This window comes from Drosophila montana, unplaced genomic scaffold, assembly GCF_035044405.1.
Source record: "Drosophila montana isolate Dmon_TW-CO22-7 unplaced genomic scaffold, ASM3504440v1 contig_1505_1, whole genome shotgun sequence".
NCBI lineage: Eukaryota > Metazoa > Arthropoda > Insecta > Diptera > Drosophilidae > Drosophila > Drosophila montana.
The window spans coordinates 3,407,392-3,431,244 of record NW_026996452.1 but is presented as its reverse complement, the minus strand read 5'-3'; the positions used below and the strand labels follow the sequence as shown (position 1 = coordinate 3,431,244).

The following is a 23,853-nucleotide window of genomic DNA, read 5'->3' as shown; positions in this document are numbered from 1 at the left end:
TCAAGACTTACTGTCAAATTAACATGACTAAACACGATTTAGATATGAATCAACACAACTTAAACACGACCACACACGAATTTATGCAACTTAGCACGACTTAACAAAAGACTTAGACATGAGTAAATATGATTGGAAGATGACCTAACACGGACTACTTGAAATAACTTGACAAGATTTAACACGCAATAACTCAATATAAAAAGTACTTAAAAAAACTTGACAGCATATAACACGATTTGAACACGACTATGCACCAATTGACACGACTTAAACATAACTTAAGCACGACTTATCGTATAAAATACAGTTTAGACACGACACGACACGACTTAAACAGAACTAAAACACGACTGATCTATAGCACCTATTTAGACACGACTTAAACAGAGTATAAACACGACTTATCCTATTAAACACAATTTAGAAACGACTGAACGATCACATTGCGTTGAATCGTGCGAGTCGTGTCGTTGGGTGTTGTTGCCCATCCGTCTCGGGCCCATCTCTAATTGCAGACACGGCTCGACTTTGGTCCAAGCCACGCCCGATTTTCGCCAGCGCCCAAAGCGAGTGCAGCATTTGAGTTCATTTTCATGAAGTTTTCGTTTTTTTTGTTATTTGCCGCTGCGTTGAGCACGAGGTCATGGGGCTGACTAAAGGGTAGGGCGTGTGTCAAGCAGGCTGGGTTAGCAGGGGCACTGGTAGGAGCATGGGCAGGGGCAGAGGCAGGGAACGGGGCGGATAGGCGGATGGGCGGATGGGCGGCGGCTACAGTCAAAATGGCAATTTATCATTTTGTGCTTAAGTGCGCGGCAGGTAAAGAAATGAAACGAAACGAAATGAAACCAAATGAAATGAAATGAAATGAAGGGCGGCATGTGCGCCACGTATTTTTAGATACTTACAAGTGATAAAAGGCCAGCACGCAGCTGGCAACACACACATACACACACACACTCGCACACACACGACCGACTGACAAACTGAGGCACAGCTCTGACACCTACGGCAAAGGCAAAGGCAAAGCGAGGGGCACACTGCGATGGGTTAGGGCACACTGTTAATGGCCAGGCCACAAGCCAAGTGTGTGGAACGTAGCCAAAGCCAAATACTGAGGCACGAGGCACGAGTGGAGCTGCTGACGTGGCATTCCACGCTGCGTATCCATCAATGTCTGCCCCATGTCGTCCTGGACGGACGGCTGCTCTCCTGTCTGCTGCTGACGTGCCTGCATTAAGCAAGCCCCAAAGAACACGGCTCTAAAATATGTGCAAAAGGAGAACAAGAAGTTTCGCTTTTATTTGCGTCTGCCGAACATCAAAATACACTTCCAAAACATACACTAAGTTGGTCCCATACATCAATTCAGTAGCTGGACGATTGTTTCTATTCCTATTACATATAGAAATCCAAATAAAAAGGGACGCAAGGTCTTGATATTTAGTCTTAAAGGATATAGATAAGAAAGAAATAGATAATTTCTATTTAGGTTATATGATGTAGTGGTCCGATTAGGCCCAAACTGGCGTATGCCATACCGGTAGCAAAATTACGGATCAATGGAAATTTTCAGAAAGGTCAAGGCTGCAAATCTAATGAAGTTTTTGATGGTTCGCTTCGCTATTCAAATCAATATCTGGTCTCTTTGTCAATCTGGTTTTTCACATCCATAAGCCCAGTTTTGGATTATGATATGTTTCCCAACTATTACAAATCAATTTTCGGTTCGTGGCCTTATAAGCTATGGCTTACATATCTTATGGCAAATTTATGCTACCCTCTGCCTCGGCAAGTGTATAAAAAGCGAAAAAATTGAAAGCCTTTTATAGGCGCCTGGCTGCGGCTGTGCCCTAACAGAAGCTGCTAAATTTTTTCGGCAATTCAATTGATGGCTGGCTTCGTTACCAGGCGCACCGCCGCACCGCCACCCTGCCGCCGCCCCACAAGCCAGCAACAAAATTGTGGCACGACCTCGGGGCGTTTGCTTTTAAATGCGCCGCGCCACTTAGCGCCTGTTTCCTGCCCTGCCCTGCCCTGCCCTGGCCCTCCGCACCGTCCCAGCCAAAGAGCCCGCGTGCATCGCTTGGTTTATTAGCTGATCCCACCGGCTTGACAAGCCACTTTTGACGCCGCCCCGCCCTAAAAACCGGAAGTCTTAGACGGTAATTTACTTTTCAGTGCCCCAACTGGCAAATTATGCAAGACTTTGCCCTCAGCCGCTCACCTCCCGCCCGCGACGCGTCTTTGTTGAGTTACGTCGCCAGCTTACTTCACGTTTTGCTACAGCCCTGCCGAGGAAGCACTAAAATTCTTCAAAAGATTCGGAGCACTGATTTTTGTTTATTGTTAGCTCCAACCAAGCTGACTCGCTGGCTCACGTTACATAAAAGAAATAAATGTCTTTTGGGCTAGTTTTTGAACTCATTTTGCGATGATTGCTATGTAAATAGTTTTCCTTTGTAATGAAACGAGCTGCATGCCTTATATACGCCTGCTATAATTACATTTATTGTGAACCCATTCAAAATGGTAAAAATTGGCTTAGATCAAGACGAATCGAAATTTAAGAAAGTTTCTACTTCTTTTTTCCGCGAAGACCAAGCTGAAATCCAATATTCAATAGCTCGCCCCTTTGCAGTAAAATCGATAAATATAAAAATTGAAATCTTGTTTTTTTTTTTAACAACAATATGTCATATGAAATATTTCACTTTATCTATATTTTCACTAGTTTCCCTCTGTATTTTTAATAATTTATTTCAAGACTTCGGATTTGGTATTCACACAGTTATCTATGTCATATTTAAGACCTGAAAATTACATACAGATCGGACAATAAACATCAAAGTTATTTAAGATTGGATTCCCCAAAGAGTGGGGCTAAGTGAAGAAGAAGCACAGCCGTTGGATAAAGTTCTTAGCTTGCGGCTAGTGTGGTTGTGTGTATATGTGTGTGTAGTTTTATGTGTATGCATACACTGAGCTAAACAGATTTCAAAGGTACCTTGCTTTCTAGAGTAGCATGGAATTGAGATCTTCAGCTGATTGTGAATTCAATTCTAAAGTATATATCCTATAAATGTATAAATAAAAATAACAAGTCGTATTTTCTTTGTGCAACTTTTCAACTTGCTGCGTATCGCTGCATGTTACAGAATTTATCATCATTTATTTTTCTGAAGCATATCTCATATCTCTCCTTCACATTCTCATAATCCAAACGCACACCTCACGGCATTTGATCGCTATAAAGTTGAGCTTAAAGTGTCTGCCAGGGCTTCATGTTCCGCTAAAGTTTGAGTTTCAGTCACAGTCAAACAGTCAGGATTAAGTTCTTTTTGGGGGCGTCAACTGGGGTCTCACCTATCGACTGTCTCACCTGAAGCAAACAATTTCGACACGTGCGGGCTTCATTATTTGCCAAAATTGTCAAAGTTTTTTGCCATTTGATGCGGGTGCGAGGAGCTGGGGCTAACTGCTTTCACTTTTATGATGCTTTTTATTTAGTCAATGACTTTGACGTCGGCAACTTTAATCGAAAACAATTGCAGGCCGCAAACGCAGGCCACCCCCAAGCCCAACCGACAAAGCAAAAAAAAAATCCTTAGCTAAGCTTAAATATCGAGGCATGGTACGATGTTGCGGGCTGGGTAAGGTGTGCGCTTGCGTTTTGCTTAATGCCGCGTAAATTGTTTCGCAGCAAAAGTTTTGCGCATTTCGCGTTATCCTCCATTTACATATTAACCCAAATGTGGGTGGGCCCCGCCCGGATCAGGGACTAGGGGCTGTTTTCCAAAAATAGTTTTCAATTAGTGTTGTGGCGCCTGGAAACTCAATCCACAATTGCTGCCACCACCACCACCCCCTTGGGGAGTTGTACTTAAGTTTATTTGGGCAAAACTTTTGTTGAGCTCAGCGCAAATTATGCGCATTTTTATTGTCGAGAGAGAGAGAGAGAGAGAGAGAGAGAGAGAGAGAGAGAGAGAGAGAGAGAGAGAGAGAGCAGGCAGCATAAAGACCACATCTTCAAATTGTTTGTTATTTGTTATTTGTTTATCTGCGACCAAGTTTCTAGTGTATTAAAGTACACGAACTAATTCAAAAGGCATACTAAAAAAAAAACTCTTAACTCTGTGTAATCATTTATGGTTTTTATGTGGCGGCTGCCCTTTTGCTGATTTTAACTGCTGATTCATGCGACTTAGATAAGGGTATGTGGCGGGGAGCGCGGTCATAGGTCAGGGATTGGTTTCTATGCCCAGGCATAAATCATAACCAGAACCCCGCAGCACGACACATTTGTTGTGCCATATTTTTATTTTATTAGACCTTTTCCACCTATGTGTGTGTTAGTTTGTGTGTGTGTGTGTTTGTGTGGCTGCTGCTGCTGCAGTTGCTCTGCCACACATATTGTTCATAAATCTTTAATATTAAGTAAACATACATATAAAATTTAAATTTATCGCTCGCTGCGCATTAGTTCTTATATTTCGGCACAACATGAACAATGTTCGGCTTTGAGTCTGTGCCAGGATTGCGACGACTTTCAGTTAAATGGAAATCTATGGCTTTGTGGCTTATATACTTTTATTCTGGTCGCAGCTGCCATTACGAAAAAAAAAAAAACAAGGAAAAATGAAGGATTAGGCTGCTCCTAGCTTAGCTTTAGTTGGGAGCTAAGGGAGCAGCATGATGTGACATGATGTGCCTAATTTAAATAAATATTATTTGTGCCGTTTCTGATATTTTTATTGACATGCTCAGGATGTTGTTTGAAAATATTGTTAAATTGAGATTTTGGGTAAGAAACTAAGAGCCATTTTCTATTTCTAATGAGCGAACTTTTGAGCATAGGCGCAATTTAAAGGAGAGCCGCAATTAACTATATATACATATACACATATAAAGATACCTATGCATATATATATAAGTATATAATCGTTTTATAAAGAGAAACATTTGCAGTGATAAGAAGCATTCGACTTAGAGTTCACTTTATCGATAAGACTTTACATTAACTCTATCTTAGTCATGCTTTTGAATTAGGTGGTTTATCAAAATGATCGCAAATTTTTTGTTTATTCTTTTTATATTAATATTAACAGTATAGGACACATAGATAATAATATACCTGGCTACTGTCAGTGCCAGCTAATACAAAACAAATATTTACACTAGCCTGGCATTCGGAATCGAATACTCGATATTAAGTTGCCTGAATGACTGAGCCAGCTGTATCGAGTATTGCGCCATTTCTTTTAAAGCTAAAGAACCTTAATTACAGATGGCTTTATCAAAATCAATGAATTGCTAGCTGCCAAACTCAAGTTAGAGTCTAAGAGCAAAACACTTCTGCTAAAATAAGTCAAGGCGAAAGTATATATAGTTAGGTGAGTTCGCAGTTGATTGTCACCAAAGTAGTTGCTGGCGAAAATCGCATTGTCACTTCTTATGGACGTACTCAGAAATTGTGGGTAATATGAGGAAATAGCTGACAAAAGCCCCGTCCACATGCCAACAATTGGCCTTGTTAGTCTGCGTCAGCACAAGAACTTGATTTTAGCTCGAAGAGTGGGCGGGTTGGTGGGAGGGGAGGGGGAAGGGCAGCCCACTCCGAAAGTCCTCCTTCAAGCAGAATCCTATGCCAATAACACACAAAAAAATGTATAAAACGAGGCTAAAAACTTGTTGTGTGGCAACTGTACTTATGACGCGTTTTAAACCGCCTCCAAATCGCATACATCGCGTTTCGCACAGCTCGCTCGCAATTGCAGTCGATGCGCCCGCATTTTGTTTCCTTTCTTTTTTGAATGGTTACGAGTTTGAAACTTTGCTGCAGCTTTTGGCATTTTGTTGTGCCAACTGCCGCAAAGGCGTTTTCCACATTTCACATTTTCACAACAAAAGCAACAACAACAACAAATGCCACAAAAGGCTTACACAATGCGCAGTTTTTGATTAGGAAAAATGCCGTCAGGTAATCGCTGCGGGCGCAGCCACAAAAGCCGCTCTCGCTTGGCTGGCTCGATGGTCGATGGGTGGGGCGTGAAATCAAATAAATAAAATAGACCACAAGATGACGTCGTCGCCATGACGATGGTGCAAGTGGTGCGGGCGGTGCGGGCGGTGCGCTAGTTGCTTTGTTTATTCGATAAATCTATGGCAAGGCGACCATCGAAACGGGACAGAGCCAGTGGCTCAGTAACTGGCGGGCGTTCATGCTGAGCTGGTAAGCCGGCAGCCCCAACCCAAAGCTTGTCTCAACGAATTCCAGCAAAGGGCAGTGGGCGTGGCCACACTATCGCGTGTGTGTGTATGTGTGTGTTTGCTACTGTTATTATTGATGGCTTCACTTTAACTTGCAGTTGGCTTCGGCTCGAGGCTTCATTAAGTCGCAAACTCAGAGAACTTGCACACACAGCGCTCACGTTGTTTGCTGCTTGGACACGTTGGCAACGTTGTCACAGCGATGGATTCACCAACACCGCCAATTGTCATCGACGATTCGAACGGTTCAGCAATGGACGCTTGCTTCACGGCATTCGACAAGGATGGGTGCGTATAAAATAAACAGACAACAGAGTCAAAAAAAAAATATTTTAAAAAATAATAATAAACACAAAATATGATCACCCAATCGTCAATAAACCATTTTAAATATATAGACTGAATTCTTAATACTAAAAATAACTTAAATAAAAGAATATATTTATATATATAAATGAGCGGTTAAAAAAAAAAACTTTTAATAAATATTTTGCAAGTTACATAAATATTTAAAAATTATAAACATTGAAAAGATTTTGAATTAAAAGTCAAAATAAATTAAATGGTCAGAGCATTATATCTTTTAATATAATAATAGCAAAAGCTAAAATATAATTTTTAATAATTATACAAAATAAAAATTAAATATAATATAATATGAAAATATAACCTCCACGCCAAAGAGTGCAGACATGTAAAATAATTGACCTGAATACGTTGAAATACATATTAAAATAATATAGTATTTTTTATTTTGGATTTTAATAAATTAAAGCCCGTAGCTCGAACCAGCTAAATAAAAATGTAAAAAATGGAAAGTTCACCAACAAAACCAACCAATAAAAAAATATATAAAGGTATATAAAAAAATGTTAAAGCCATATTATATTAAATATTATATACGTATTTACTTATATACTGTTTATAATGCTAATAAAATCGAATTCTTAATAATGTAAAAATTATTAAAAAAATAAAAATATACTCTACACAAACATATATAATATGATTAATGCACTTAATTGCCTCAAAATAAAGTAAATCAATTAAATATTGTCGCGGACAGCATTGAAGTATTAATAAATAATATGAAAAGCGCTTCACAACATTTACCTTATCCATTATTCTCTTTAATAATACCCTGTAGCCATATACACATATAAATGAGGTATAGCACGCTTAATCTTATGCATGTAACAGGAAGAGTTTTTACATATTTTTTTCTACCTCGACAGTTGGATACACAAAACCAATAAGAGTTAAAACCTCAAAATTTGATATCAGCTCTGTAAATTTTGAAATTTTGAATAATTGTATTTTTAGCACATCATTGAATACTGAAAGTATTTTGCAAAGAAAAAAGAAATATGTTTGGATACTTTAGAACCGTGTACCGGACATTTGCTTGTTGACAACTCTCAATTAAAATTTGTTTAACTTTTTACTTATTGCATTAATGTAATTATGAAGCAAATTGAAATTGAAATATTTCCGTTTAATTCGTTCGATTTTAGTTTCATCCCGCCACAAAGCAAATCAATTATATAAAAAAAAGGTAATATTTAAACAAATTGTAAAAGTGTGAAAGTTGCCATAATAAATAAATAAATCGTGAAAATAAATAAACAAAATTAAGTGAATTAACAACGTCAATGAGCAGCATAACAAATTTTGCGGAAAATGCGGGTATTATTTATTAAATACAAACAAATAAAAAAGTGACATAAAAAACGCTGCATTAATTTTTGCCAAATCTAAGTTAATTTATGAAAGCCGCGCGCAGAAGTTGAGCAAAAAGAAGAAAAAACTGGAATATGTTGCATAAATTAATTCTAATTGACATTTTCAACAGTTTTATGTAGCCATCGATTTAAGCGTAAATCAATAAACATAATCGCATTAATATTACCTTAATTAAACGAACACGAATTGAAAGCAGCTTCTGTGAGGGGTTGCAACCGCACCCAAAAAGTATGCTACAAATAAATGAAATGCGAATGAAACTTAAAGCACAGCTACCAGCTGGCAGCAGCCAACCAACCCACCATCGACAACATGACAAACAAGCCCAGAGGGCAACTGTAGCAAGTTTATGGAAACACCCCAACCCGATCTGTACCTATCCCTACTCAATATACCTGCTCCAATGCCGCACTCATCCGATTTTGATATTGGAAACTAACTTTATTTCTGTCTGCCTGTCCCTCGTCTATTTTCATGCCCGATTCAACTGCTGCTCCAACTCTCGACAGCGATGACCGCCTGAATCTGGCTGAGTTTACGCTAATCTGCCGTGCACTGTTCCGCAATGACAAGGGGCACATCTATGATGTGCCACACGAACGCCTCGAGCAAATATTCGCTGTCTTTGATACGAACGGCGATGGCTTCATCGATAGGGAGGAGTTTAAATTTTGCTGGAATCAATGGATAAAAACGGTAAGCAAGCTGTGGGTGTGTGTGTGTTGGAGGGTTGTCTGGTTAAAGCCCATCATCCACTATTATCAGGCGATTTGTCTGTGTGTATGTGTGTGTGTGTGAGTGTGGTTGTGGCAAGCTTCTCGTCACTCAGTGATTCATATCCGGGGACTCATAAAATCATAAAATGTGATAATAAAATATTTGTCAACGTTTTGCCAACGCGGAAGCTGCGTCATAAAAACCCCAACATACATGCACACACGCACACTCACGCACACACGCACAACCGAAATTCGCATTCATTCGCAGCGTTTGCAATCAAAGTGGCCGAGTCCCGGATTGTGTGTGTAATTCAATCCTGATCAGTCCTTGTTGGGCGGTAAAATGTCGCTTACAGCAAATGTCACACGTCAGCCCGGGTACTGCGACTTTCTGCATATGGTGGGGGTGGGGGCGCGAAGGGGGGCCTATATGGCTTTCATCAGCGCTACCCCCCACCACCAACTTGCTATCGTCATCGTCATCATCATCGCACTGGCCCTGTCACGAAACAGCAGCGGCGCGTATGCAAATGTGATAATCTGATGCTGGGACTGTCACACACACACACGCACATACACTCACTATATATATACTATATACTCTCTGTGTTGCTCCGCACGTAAAGTGATAAAAACGCGTGACAAATAAAATGCCACAGCAAATGTGAAGCGGAGCTGCATTCATTCGGTTAGCTCCTGGCTCGGCCCTTCGCCAGCCGTCGAGTCGCATTGCCCGCATATTAAAATATCACAAAAACAAAAAAATAAGACGAACAAAATAATATTTCGAATAATTTTATTGTAGTCTAGGCTTGGCGACTTCATCTACTGCCTGTTTTCTTGAATATGTCTGTTTTGCATTTGCTTTATTTTGTATATTTTTTGTTTTCTTTTTTTTTTTTTGCTTTTTCCATGCTGTGCCACATTGTTGCCCACAGTCGCTGTTATAAAATTGCGTACGTGATGTTGAAAATTTGTTGTCTTTAAAGCTACTTAAAAGTTTTCGACGGCTTTGCAATTGACAACACACGCAATTAAATCAGAGCATTAAAATTAAGTCCAAAATCAAAGGTTCACTTCTGGTGCACATACAGTTCGCAGAGAGTGTAGACTTTATTTTGTATTTAAAGTAGCATTTACGCAAAGCAAAAGTTTCCACTTTGCGGCGGCAATTGTTGTGGGTTAATGTACTTTTAATATAAATTACAATTTAATTTGAATTTAAACTGAGCTGCAAACTTAAGAAAAGTTTTGTGGAAAATGCAGAAAATGCCAGATTATTTATTTTACATTTATATTTACTTTACATAAGCAAATATCAAATTTTGGGCAGAATACCTTGTTAAGGTATGTGGTAAATTTATCTAACAATATGCGTGAAGTAAAACTTCTGCGTAACTATATTAAAGACATTTGTGCATATATATGTAGATATAGGCGAGTGCTTAATGGTATATCTAAAAAATTGAAGACTTTAAAGTTTTTTATTTCAATTAAATCACTTTATATTATTTATGTAATTTTATGCACTTTGATAAAATTTTTCATTATATTTTTAACCTAATTAAAATACACAAAACTTTTATGAAAAACGAATTGCAAGCAAATCGGAATATCAAAAAAAACTTTCAAGTTTTTCCTAACAAAAAAACCTTTTTAAAAATACAGCTACACAGGTCTGCATAATATTTATTTAATGCACAATAAACAGCATAAACATGTGGATATACGCTAAGGAAGTCAGGCGTTGCATATCTATAATAAAAGGTCAATTCTCTGTTTAATCTCTGCGGATAGAATTTTTCTTAATTTTGTAAAGAAAACTTTGGAACTTTTGCAAATAGCTTTAAATTATGCAGCCAACTTTTCCTACAAATTCGTGCGTCTACATTTGCAGTTAAATTTCGGTCGAGAGGCAAGCATGTATGTTTGATTTTTCTCGAAAATGTTCTCGGTTCGTGCTCTAGTTCGCCCTTAGCATATTACGTATACGCATGGTAGGTTGCACGTATTGTCTGGCTGGCCTGGCTGCCTGTTGAATACTGACAGCCCTCGTTTGTCACGCGACAAATTATTTCACAAAAATAATTTCATTTTTGATATGCCATTTAAACGATGATGATTCTACCCTTAACCGGCCCAGTCCAACCCACACCAACCACCGCTGCCTGCCAAATTGTGGAATATTGCATAAAAATTTATTAACGTATAAAAAAATGTTCCGGCAGCTGATATCATAATAAAGGGAACACTTAAAAAATGGCAGACCTACCGCCCTGCAGCAACAGTATTTTGCGTTGGCTTGCCAAAGGAAAAAATAAAAACATAACAACAACAAAAATTGCGTTCCATAAAATTGACTTTTGTTTGTATTTCCGCATGAATTGCATAAATGGTAATTTTGCAGTTTAATGTTTGCGTGAAGCGCGCACAGACAAAAAGGAAAAGAAAGTAAAAAAAAATAAAAATAATAGAAAAAAAAAAATAATAACAACAGGCAAGCGAGAAATTTGCATAATAAACAAATCAAACGATGGACGCGCGAGGCAAGAGGCAAACTAAGAAGAGCGAAACTTGCGACCCGTTCAAATAAAATAAACGTGTAAATAGAACATTTAACGCTCGTAAATCATTTGCATTGAGCGCTAAATATTTTTGCGCGGTTTTGCGGTGTATTTTAGCGTGTGTGTGAGAGAGAGAGAGAGAGTGTGTTTGTGTGTGTGTGTGTGTGTGTGTGCGTCCAGCTGTTTGTAATGTTTGAACCGTTTGAAGTGGCGGAAACGGAAATGAACGCAAATTTATGGAAATAATGTGACTGGCATTCATGTCCGCACAGTAAAAACAATCAACACAAAGGTAGGCAAGGGTTGGCCAGGGGTAATAGGGCTGATCGGTGTGGGGTGTATTACACCTAATTTGATAGGCATAATTCAATGCGACTGCGTTTACATTCTGTTGCTTTGATTGTGCGTTTGCATTGTGAAATGTGTAATTTATGTGCTTAAATGTGCAGAAAATGCTTTTTAACCAACTGCACAAAGGGTGTGCCTGGGGTGTCTGTGTGTGTGTGTGTGTGTGCGAGTGTGTAGGTCCTGCTGTTCTTTGAAGCGTTAAATTCTGCGGTCTCTGACAAGCACTCGCCACAAGAAGCACCCAAGCAGCGCTTTAGATGAGGGACGTGCACGAAAATGACCTTTTTAACTGAAAGTTTAAGTGCTGGAATTGAAGGCTCCAACTGAGTGCTCAAGGTTGTGGTTTCTCATGGGGTGATGTGCTCGGTTTAATATAGTATATAGTGTATATAGTATATTAATTGACAAGGAAAAAGTTGCCGCAAATTAATTTTGTGCTAAAAACTTGAAAGTTTTTCAAAGAAACTTGTTAAAAACGACTAGAACAGACTTTTAGCATAAACTCTAGATTAAACCATGGGCAGTAGCTCGTGCAAGGTACATTTTATTAAAATGAAGCTTTTAGAACAAAAAAAGATTTTAAATCAAGGATTATTTAAATAGAAATAACTGAAATAAGAAACCCCAAAAGCAGACGACATTCTTGAATAAAAAAATTAACTTGAAACGCAGTTTATTTTATTTCTTTCAAATAGACCAACAAAGTTAATAAACCTGTTGCCTTTATGTTTTTGTTTGCTCATTTGCAGGCTATAAATATTTTAAGAGCACAAAAGCAGTTTCGTTTTATGTATAAACATATATACATATATATGCCCTTCCGTGCGTTTCCATTTCCTTAAACAGTTTTATCTTCATATAATACATTTATTACCATCTGCTGCCACCTGCTCGCTTAGCCCAACGCATTGTCGTAAATTGCCAGTGTATATATATTTATATATGTATATACATTTCTAGGTTATGTGCGCTGGCTGGCACATTTTGCGAGCCGTAATATATCATATAAGGCGCGTCATAATATAGTTCATTGAACCCCCAACCACAAAGAGACTCAAAAATCTTCAACAGCTTTAAGTGTCTTACAATGTCTACCGTTAATCTTGGGCGCACTTACTTGCACACACACACACACACACACACCATCACACACACACCATCACACACACACCATCACACACACCCGCAGACGCACCCACATTGAGGGTGGTTTCGGGTGGTTGAGGTGGGTCGCGCCGCAGCATCGTTTATAATGTCTTCATTTATGGCACAATGTGCCACAGTTTTTTTTCTCTTTTTTTTTCTTGCCGTGCTCAGTTACGCACCGACACCGAAAAACACGGCCACAGGTTCTGGTGCCGGGACGTTAGCCGGAGCACAAGAAACACCGCCGCACAGTGAGTGCCAAAAGTCGCCCTACGACTTGTCTGCTCATCGAGCGGAAAATAATATCTTGCTATAAATTTTGCTCCGTTTTTGTGACGCTGTCGCGTGTCCAGAGCGCTTTATTTTTTGCTTCCTTCTTTCACTGCCTCTCTCTCTCTCTCCCCGTCTCCTTCGTTTTATTTTTGGGATTCCCAATCCTGAATCCTGAATCCCAGCGCTTACCGACGCGTCCTCGACTGATGAAAGTTTAACGACCAAAGTTGACACGCTGCGGCGATTATTTAGAAAGTTAATGACTTATAACATACAAAAAGCACCAGCAGAGAGAGAGAGAGTGAGAAAGAGAGAAAGACAGAAAGAAAGAGAGGGAGAGAGAGGGGTTGCAGAGTTAGGGCAGTTGATTTAGAGGCGCGAGAGTGAGAAAACTGTTGGTAGTTGGGCAGTTTTTGTTTAATTGGATTGGGCAGTTGTCTGACATGAAAAATGTTTTTCCAATAGAAAAAGCTTTCCGGTATTAGGCTGCATTGAATCAAAAGGGAAAGACTGAGTGTGAGAAGTAGAGAGAGCAAGAGTAAGGGGTCTGTGAACAGGAAGTGACACATAAAATACAAATTATTATGGCCACAAAATGGTTGTGAAATTCAAACATATCTTAAATTCTTAATATATTTTAATGAAAAATATTTTAATGAATAAAATTGAATAAAACTATCACAACTGAATATTCTAGCTAGAAAATGAAAGATACTTGATCTGTGTATACTATTCTAGAAGCTGCATGACAAATTCTGTGACTACAAAATTTCGATATCGATTTTTATCGATTATTTGAAAAGGGGAGAAGTTATCGATCATCGAAAACAAACTCGCAGAGCACGGGCCCTAGGAGAACTTAAGTTAAAAATTAAAGACTCCAGCTTTTATAGATTCTGACATCTTGGGGTTTATACATACAGACGGACGGACGGACAGACATACGGGCATGGCTAGATCGACTCGGCTATTGATGCTGATCGAGAATATATATACTTTGTGGGGTCGGAGACGCTTTCTTCTCCCTGTTGCATACATTTGCACAAAACCGTTCTACCCTTTTTAGCCACTTTTGATGGGTTCAGGGTTTAAGAACGTAATGTATTCTAGATTTGATCAGCTCAGATAACATATGAATAACATAAAAAATTGGAAAGCTCTGCAGATTATCGGAATAATTTGTACAAAAGTTTCGCTTAAGCAGCTTATTGACACATGAGCTGCAGATGTTTTCTTTTTTTTTTTAACCAAGAGGTATGGCAAAGTTTTGCGAATAAGCGAAAAGCTTATTTATGGTTAGTTTTCGCTAGGGCCTCGTCAGGGAGTTGGGCAAACAATTTGCTGGTCCCAGTCAGCCGCATAAATTGTATAATGTAATTTTGTCTGGCTGCAGATCGCAGAACATGCCAAAAACCCACAAACTGTCAGCGACAATGTTTCGGGTGCTGTCTGGGTCTATGTGAGGAGTATGCCAAAAATATATATAGACGGCTATACGTGAGAGGGGGCGTGGGGACAAAGGCGCGGGAGCGAGAGTGAAGTATGTGCCAAATGGCAGGCCCAGAACTGCCAGAACCGCCAACTTATGCAACAATTTCAAAACGGAAATTGCTTTAGCACCTGCCTCACACATAGACCCAAATATTTGTGAGTGTGTGTGTGTGTGTGTGTGTGAGGGTGGGTGAGAAGGGGGGTGGGTGGCGGTGAGTGTGCCTGGGCACGTTTCCCTTTTGGCACATACTTCAATATCACGTTGAATTTCATTCGATTCGTGTGCGCCATCGTCTCGTCCTTCGCTTGGTCCTTGTCGACGTCACCATTTGCCGTACTCATTCGTTTGGCTTGGCAACTTTTTTGGCACACACACACACACACACACACGCGCACACACACTTTGACAGTTTGTCTGCGGCTCGGGCAGAAAAAGCCCCTCACTCGCCGAACAACGTCGGCTCTATGGGTTTTACGGATTTTGAAATTTATTCAGCACTGAAATTGACTCGAAATGTTGCATGGCAGCAGCCAAAAGACGGAAACTTTCAACATGCACACATGCCACTGCCGCCAGAGACCAAATCAGAGAGAGAGAGAGAGAGCGAGAGAGAGAGAGCTAGATGTAGCAAAGTTATTTCTATAACTTGTTCCCTTTGTTGCAACCCTGACAGAATCGGGTTGAAGTGTAATTTGAATTTAAGATTTGCTGTGGTTACCAAAAAGGTGTCGTGTCTTGTCCTGGCCGCACGTACCGCAGGCTCCGCACCCCGCAGAGCCATTCGATTGGTGTACGAAGGAAGGAGGGCGTCACATCCACAACGTGTCTGTGGGCCCTGTGCTCGACGCTCAATAATTAATTTAGCTGTAACATATTTGCCAGCCAAATGAATGAACAGGATTTCTGTCTGTCCTGTTGCCGTCTCGAAGAGGCGTGCGCCTTTGCCATTCCTGTGGCTTTAGCTACGCTTTAAGCTGCAAGCATTTCTTGGCACTTTAATCAAGTATTCATAGTTTCAACTTTAAATTAAACTGTGGCGACAGGGCCGTTGAGGGACGGGGGCGGCGGTAACAATAAGTGCCTGGGCTAAGGGTCAGTTGTTTGCATTAGCCAAAGCAAAGGAACAGGAGTCAGCAACAGGATAAGGTGCGTGTTAATTTGCCAACTTTACTTCGGCTATTGAGTGGATCAGGGCAGGGGAAAAGGACAGAGGCAGGCTCATCAGCATCAACAGCAGCTGCGTCAAATGGTTCATAATTGGATGGCTGCTGCTCTGATTTCTTGTGGCGAAGCCTCTTTGAGGTGAGCGAATTTCATGTGCAAATTGTGGCCCAAAATAGATGGACGGACTTGTCTGAGGTCAACTGGGGAAGGTTTTCCAAGTTGAACAATTAGGCGCTGTACAATTAATTGATAAAATTGAGTGTGCGGCGAAGGCAAATGAGAATGGCAATGCCGGGAGTGATGAGGAGTAAGACGATGTAACTGAAATTTATAAATTTATGATGACTATTTTGATGAAGGGAAACGTATTTTTTGTAGATACTATAATATATGAAAAAAAGTAAATATACGAGCAATTATTTGAAGAATACTATAATAAGCAGAAATATATAATCCAAACATCCATGAACAATATTATCATAAAGTTATTATTTTTTTGTAATGTATTTCGATATTGTTTTTATATCTTTAAATATCACATCCATTTGGTAAAATAAAATAAAAATGTATAAATATTCTTTAGAGGAAATATATATATGGCATATATATAAATATATTACTCACAAATTCGATAGTTTGTGAATTGTCTAATAGACCCAATTATTCAAAAGTTTTTAAGCCTCATAATGTTGAAATATTCAGCAGCCAGTACTATTTAAAGTTCTATTAACTTTCATCATTAAATTTTAATTCTAAATACTTTTAATAATGCCAAAATATCAACAAGATTTCCATAGAAGTATCTATGAAAAGTGTGCTTATGTTGAAAACAATCAATACAAATTATGTTTTTGACACTTAACAAAATGTTACAAATTATTATTCCTGAACTAAACAAGGTTTTCCCATGTGGGTCATAAGAAAAACAATATATTATCTAGAAATTTCCACTAGTTCCGGCATGCAACTACCCACTTATTACCTTGCAGAGCATTTCAACTTTGAGCCCCTTATGGCCTGCTAAGCCATTCCGGAGCACATCTAATCCCGTGCGTGATAAATGTTAAGCCCCAGAACAACTCTCACACACTCGCGCGCGCGTGCACAGACACACCAAGGCAGACTTGTACAACCAAATTGATACATTAACTACCTTTATCCGGCCATTATCTCTAAGTATGCTAACCCAAAACTATGCTCAAAATGCGTCGTATGCCCAACATGCGAAATGTAAATCACTTCCGCAACTATGCGACGGCATTGCACCACGCTGCACCACGGTGTTGCAAGAGGCACTAATGCTTACCACTGCCAGTTGCCACAGCCATAGCCACTGGCAACGGCAACGGGCGATAAATCATCAACTGCTTAAGCGTTGTCTGCCCCACAACAGCAACAACAAGCTAACCTTTCAGCGCAGCGCCACCCAGCGGCCACTCCCATCTTTGCCGCACAGCTCCATTTGCGTGCCACCTGCTGCTGCTGCTGCTGCTGCTGCTGCTGCAACTCACGTTGGCCGCTTTAAAGCATTTAGCTGGATGACATATTTTAAACGCTCTGCCAACAGTTGCAACAGCAACACAAATCAAAGCTGGGCAACAACAAGCGGTAAATAATTCTGATTTCTAGAGATGGCAAAATGGCCTGACATTCTGATATTGAAATCGCAGATTCTTTATAAGCAAACAAAGCTGGAAGCTGCTCAAAAAATGTCAGCTGGCGTCATTTAAATTTATTTCAACAATAACGAGAATTATTTCTGAAGCAAAATGTTACATATATTCAAAAATAATCTAATTAAATTAAAGTGAAGTTTTTTCTATAGATAATAATGTGCTACTGGCTCTGATATATCTAAGTTCTTCAGAAGCTCTCTTTCGGTTACTTTAAATAAATTTCCAGAGAATATATAGAAAAAGTATTATATATATACTTATTAATCTAATCCTGTACTTACATACATATTTTATACTGCCTGATATCTCCAAGTAAAATTAATTCAGCTGCGAAAAGAAATTAAGTGAAATTAATTAAGAAACATTTCAAGAAGTTGCATAATTAATTATAATATAGTGACTAATTCGAATATACCGTATATAGTGTATATAGTTTTGGCGAAAAATATGAAATAGAAAATTTATAAAATCCCTGAAATTTAACACTGTTATTTTACAATGTATTCTTTTAACAAGATAGTAAAGCATAAAATATGTATGAATATGTCAATCATATATCTGATAAGTTTAGTTAGTTAGTTTAGGTTAGTTTTCCGAATTAAAAAAGTTATATCAAAAGAAAATTTTATTTTTAAATTCTTTGGGGAAGCTAATAAGATAGAAATGTTAAACTTTTCAACCATGCCCCAAACAATTTCCAATAATTATGCATTATTTATATGAAGTAAAATGCTCATCTTTTAATGAAGTTTCGATGCCATTACTAAACCTATTCTACTAATTTGTTCTAATATAAGATTAATCGTTATAGAATGTGCGTTGCAAGTTTGAGCACGATATGTGATACTCGTGTCACGCAACCATCTCACTTTTGCCTGATGCTTGCAACGTGCTGACGCTAATGGGCTGCTGCTCTTTCTATTCCCGCTTCAGTTCCAGTCAGTGAGTGTGTGTGTGTGTCTGAGAGTGTGTCTCTGCTTCGACTGCTGTGCGTCTGTGTGTGTGTGTGTTTGCGCATAGATCATAATCATTCATAATCAGCGTGCACATAAATAACAAATTAAAAGCGCTTCACTAATTTTAAATATGCTCGAACATAATCAGCTTAGACGACGAACGCTGTCGAGGATGCTGAGGCTCCTGCTCCTGCTCCTGCTGCTCCGGCTGATGCTGCTGCTGATGATAGTCTATTCTACTGCTATACTCTATGCTGGGTACTCTATATAGCTCTGGGCTGCCAGTCAAGATAGCAATGGCAAACCTAACGAGCTCTTTGCTCTCATGTGTGTGCGAAGCGTTTTTTCGAGAGCTTTTTTGACTGGCTTTTACTTCATTTAAATCGCATTTATAATGGGCGGCGACAAAAAAGAAGAGCAAAAAGTAGAAGAAAAAAAATGAATAAAATGAAGAAACTCATCAGCGCACACACACAAATTTTGTGCACACACCAAAACACACACACACTCGCACACACACACCCGCTAATGCACATGTATACAAATTTCTTTGTAGCTTTTCATGTTTGTGCTTATGTACTTTGGCCCGACGTCTTTTGCGGCGTCTGCTTCACTTTGCCCATACAATTTTCTTACACATTTTTCGTGGCTGCTCATGTTACCATCTTAATACCCTAGCAGTTGGGGTATTATGAAACTGTCAAGAATATTTCAAAAATAATAATTAGGTTTTGACATACATATAGTCTTGATTAGGCAGCTTAATTGTCTGGTTCTCTTATCGCCAGCCTATGCGAGCTCGACCCTCAGCGAAGCTAACTTAATAAAACTACATGCTGTTTTTTAGTCTGGAAGTCAGATAGGATAAGCATATCATATAGTTGCCATTGAAGGAATCGGACGGGAACTTATATTTTATATGCGACAACTGTTGTTTTAAAAGACATGCTAAACAAAGCATTTAAATTATATTTTTGTCTTTTATAAAGACTTCTGTACCATAGACCTCCTATAAAGCTCTAAATTTTGGCGGTTGAAAACTATTTTGTTTAGTTAACTTAAGACATGTAACCCATTTTTAATTTTATTATACTTAAAAACAATTTTGATCTTTATTGAGCTGCTAAAGCATACAGCGGACATTAAAAAAATAACTTTTTACTTTGATATGTTTATAGATAACTCAACCAAACTTCCCTATTTTTATTTATATTAAATGTCTTACAATTTACTATATGAAACATATTTTTTTACGGTTTAATACCATACTCTATAACAGACTTTACTTAAGATCTGATGACCATATCGCATTTTATAAAAATTTAAAAAAAATATTACCAGCACATTAGAGCATTTCAAAGTCGGAAATTTGATTAAAATGCAAGTTTCTTGTATTTGGTTCTCTCTCTCTGTTTAATTCTATATAAATTTATCTTTCTCTCTCTTTCACTTTCTTGGCAGATTGTGCGACCGGTGAACGCGTTTCTCATTGTTGATGTACAAAATGATTTTATAAGTGGTTCCTTGGATATAAGTAATTGCAGTGCACAGCAGCAAGGACATGAGGTGAGCCCCGGAGTTGCTGGTAAAAGAAAAAAAAAATAAAAATTGAAGCTGGCAGCTGCGAGTCGTGAGTTGTGGCCACAGACAGGGCAGCAGCTCAGCTGATAAGGAGCAGGTGGGCGGGGCGTGGGCAGAAGCAGAGGGAGCTGGCAGGTATGCGGCGACGGAAAGACATAAAACGTAACAAGAAATGAAAATGGAGGCAACGAAGCGAAGCGCAGGATGAGCCAAAGTCATTGCCGCCAACGAGGACGAGGAAGACGACGACGACGACGACGACACCGAAGATGAGGCTCGCTCTGCATGTCAGCCCGGTGCGTCCCCTCAGATACCCCCAAAGATACTGTAGCTGTGCCTGTATCTGTATCTGTATCTGTGCTTTAGCTGTAGCTGTAGCTGTGTGCGTGTGCATAGTCGGAAGCGGATATGCTTTACTTAAGTCGCATCCGCGCTGCGACATACGCCGGATGTCATCGTCAGCGGCAGCCGCCGCCGCCATTGCCGAGCCGAGAGCCCCGAGCCCGTGCCCGTGCCCGAGAACATCAGCATCGACATCAGCTCCTGGCATTCCCATCGCTGCCATCTGCCGCAATTGACGGTGCACCCGCTCGACCCGCGCGCCCAGCCAATGCGCCCCTGTCTGTGGTGCACTTGTTGGCCGGGCACTTCACTTGCTTCTCACTCGAACATGAAAATTTGTCAAAATTAATAACACACACTTCCGTTGTCGCTTTATGGACTCAGACTCACAGACGTGACACCACTCCCCATCACCCCAGCCTGCCTGCTACTTGTGTTATCTTTTTGGAATTTATCCAATGGCCGCGCGCCTTTTGCTCTCTTGCAGATACTCGAGCCCATTAACAAGCTGTTGGATACGGTGGATTTTGATGCTGTCTTCTACTCGCTCGACTGGCATCCCAGCGATCATGTTTCATTTATTGATAATGTCAAAATGCGGCCCATGGACGAATCATCTGCGGTGAGTATAGATTCATAGTTCGAATACTTTAGTTAAGTGCAAGATACCACTTGAATATAAAGTAATTATTTCATATCAGACGAGTTGTATGATTAGAAACGGAGAACTATGACTTTGCATCTTTAACCATATATAATATATAATACCCTTTTGTTTTGACCTCCTAACTGATGGACAGATTGATTATCAACGCACTCAATGAGAAATTTACGACTTCCACTCTCAACTGTGAAAAATAGGTGAAAATGGTTTGTTTACTGATAAATCTAAGCAACTTTCGAACAGCGTTATGAAAATTTATTTTAGACGTTTTATACACTTTTGATTGGGAATTTGGGAGCAAAAGTTGTATGGGCGATGCGTCAATTTGTATGTGAAATCACTTAAAACGTGATTCACCGATTGCAGAAAGTCCACTTCACCGAGTGGAAATGGGGCTCACGAGTAGCCCAGGAAACTTAAATTAACTATGAGCGAAGTGCGCGGTCAAGATGAAGCATAAAATTTGAAGAAAAACTCGGCCTAGGCAAAGCCAAGCACTGCCCGACAGTATATATATATTTGACTTCCGAAAAAAGTAGACGGAATTATAAATTAAGAATATTCTCCTTGCGAATTTAATAATAAAAACTTAACTGTAGTTAGTTGACAACTTGTAGAGAAATCATATAATTGTGTATGACAGCTTGCCAAGTTTATTTTTAAGTATAATGATTCATAAGAAAGCTTTGCAATTCTTTTTCGAATTCTATAGAAAACAAATGACTTAATTATTAGCTAGATTAGTCAAAGTCTGAGTGGTGGCTATTGATTTTGTTCATTTTAAATTGCTTTGCTTAAAGTTCGCATTTGAAGTGTAAAGAACAAAAGTTTTGTGACCTAGTTTAAGATGAATTCAATTGACTAGAATATCATGCTGTTAAGTTTGGTTTTGGCCAATTTCTAATACACTTCGCTAAAATACTCAAACACAGCTGGATGCCGATTCGGCCAAGGTCTTTGATACGGTCATCTTTGCTGGGCCGCCGCCGATGAAGCAGCGCCTGTGGCCGCGTCATTGTGTGCAGGATTCGTGGGGTGCTGAGCTGCACAAGGACCTGAAAGTGGTGGATCATGGCATCAAGGTGTACAAGGGCACCAATCCCGAGGTGGATTCGTATTCGGTATTCTGGGACAATAAGAAACTGTCGGATACCACGCTGAATGCACAGCTTAAAATGAAGGGCGCCACGGATATCTATGTGTGCGGCCTGGCCTATGATGTCTGTGTAGGCGCAACGGCTGTGGATGCTCTATCCGCCGGCTATCGCACCATTTTGATAGATGACTGTTGCCGAGGCACCGATTTCCATGACATCGAGCACACCAAGGAGAAGGTGGTGACCAGCGATGGGGTCATTGTGCACACCAATGCGGTGAGTCATAGTGGGCGATACTAGTTAATTAATTTACGTAATAATCAATTAAAATGCTGCAGGTCAAAGCCATGGCTGAGGGTCGGGATCGTCGCCCCGAGCTAGGCTATAAGCTGGCCATGGAGCTCAAGAGTCCCGATTCGGTGCTTTCGCAGCGCAATGGCTTCAGACCCAGCTACTAAATTGGCTGGCAGCTGGGAGCTGGCTAAAGGTATAAAGACATCACAAATAACACAAGCTAAGCAATCACATGTGGACGAGAAGCTCCTGGAGTTGAAAATATGACAGCTAGCTTATATAGTTAGTTAAACAATAGTGCGTTTTAGACAAAGAAAAAAAAATAGAGAAAAACACCTACCAAGTGCCTTTTCATAAAGTAGTTTAGCCAGCTTTTGCTAAGATTTTGAAATTTATCCAAACGTTTCTATGGGCTTACAAGGAATTTGGTAACGTTTTAAAGAATATTCTTTTGATAGAGTACTTAATACCATCTAATATCAATAGTTGACCTTCAATTTGTCTATTGACTGCTTAAGTATTACAAAGTATCGAAACTCTCTTAACTCGCGCAGCACTATGGCAAATGTTGTATATGGCACCTGTTTTAGGTATTACGAAAACCAAGAAAAAAATCTATTTATATGATGAATGTTTCCCAGTTAATAAAATGTAGAAAACTTTTGTTTAACATAAGCCACAAGGACATGATGAGCTTTGTACAATAGGTGCAAGTACTTAAAAAAATGCCTACAAGAAATAAAAATCAATCTTTTAAACAAATTTGCTTCAGATGTATTTTATAATATATTAAATTTAATTCTATTATAAAGTATTTAGAAAAAATTTTTAAAAAACTTTTAGAATGTAAAAAAAAGAACTTTGTAACCATATCGCCGTATACGATTTCAAGTACTGTGATAAATGTCGCATGCAATTTTCTGCTATCCCTATTGCATTCATCTGGTTCCACACTCAATGGACCCATACATAAATACATATATCGTCCGATATTGTCGTATAGCTCGCCAATTTCATAAGCAAAAAAACTTCAAAACAAAGCAAATAAATGTCCTGCCAAACACATACACACACACACACACATACGTTTACTTCGTGCACAGACTGTTAAGCGTTTTTTTAGCGACTTGCTGTGAATGCTGGACAAGCGCAGCAACAACGTTGAGAGAAAAAACAAGAGAAACAATTCAAGCAACGTTTAAAGAAAGTTTCAACTTTCTGTTTTACACACAGACACCCACTTAACTACACACACACACACACACACACACACACACAAATAATATCTGTGTGTGTGTGTGTGTGTTGTCTATTGCTGCCACAGTTTTCTGCTCAATTTTTATTTTGCTGCCCGAGTTTCCCTTGTGCCAAGCGACTACAAACAAAACTTTAAATTTATTAACAGCTGGAGAAAGTAACCGAAGCGTCTGACCAGTGGGCGTGGCTGTGGGCGTCGGCGCTTACATCTGCATTGTGGCAAGTTTAAACTGTAAACTGCTATTTTTCACTTTCTGAATATTTTTT

General features: G+C 39.3%; 1 protein-coding gene across 4 annotated transcripts in view; it reads left to right on the top strand.

Annotated features, from left to right (window-relative positions):
* Naam (Nicotinamide amidase) overlaps positions 1–23,091 on the top strand; it is a 35,049-nt gene extending 11,958 nt beyond the window's left edge. For 2 of the 4 annotated variants that reach the window (XM_064690772.1, XM_064690756.1), the window contains exons 2-7: positions 6,369–6,558; positions 8,523–8,709; positions 19,813–19,917; positions 20,762–20,896; positions 21,871–22,311; positions 22,374–23,091. In XM_064690772.1, the coding sequence (XP_064546842.1) occupies positions 6,473–6,558; positions 8,523–8,709; positions 19,813–19,917; positions 20,762–20,896; positions 21,871–22,311; positions 22,374–22,493 (1,074 nt within the window). In that variant the 5' untranslated portion in view covers positions 6,369–6,472 and the 3' untranslated portion in view covers positions 22,494–23,091. Of the gene's footprint in view, positions 1–6,215; positions 6,233–6,297; positions 6,317–6,368; positions 6,559–8,522; positions 8,710–19,812; positions 19,918–20,761; positions 20,897–21,870; positions 22,312–22,373 lie in introns of those variants that run through there. The other 2 variants (XM_064690782.1, XM_064690764.1) reach the window with 2 other exon arrangements.
* The last annotated feature ends 762 nt before the right edge of the window (positions 23,092–23,853 follow it).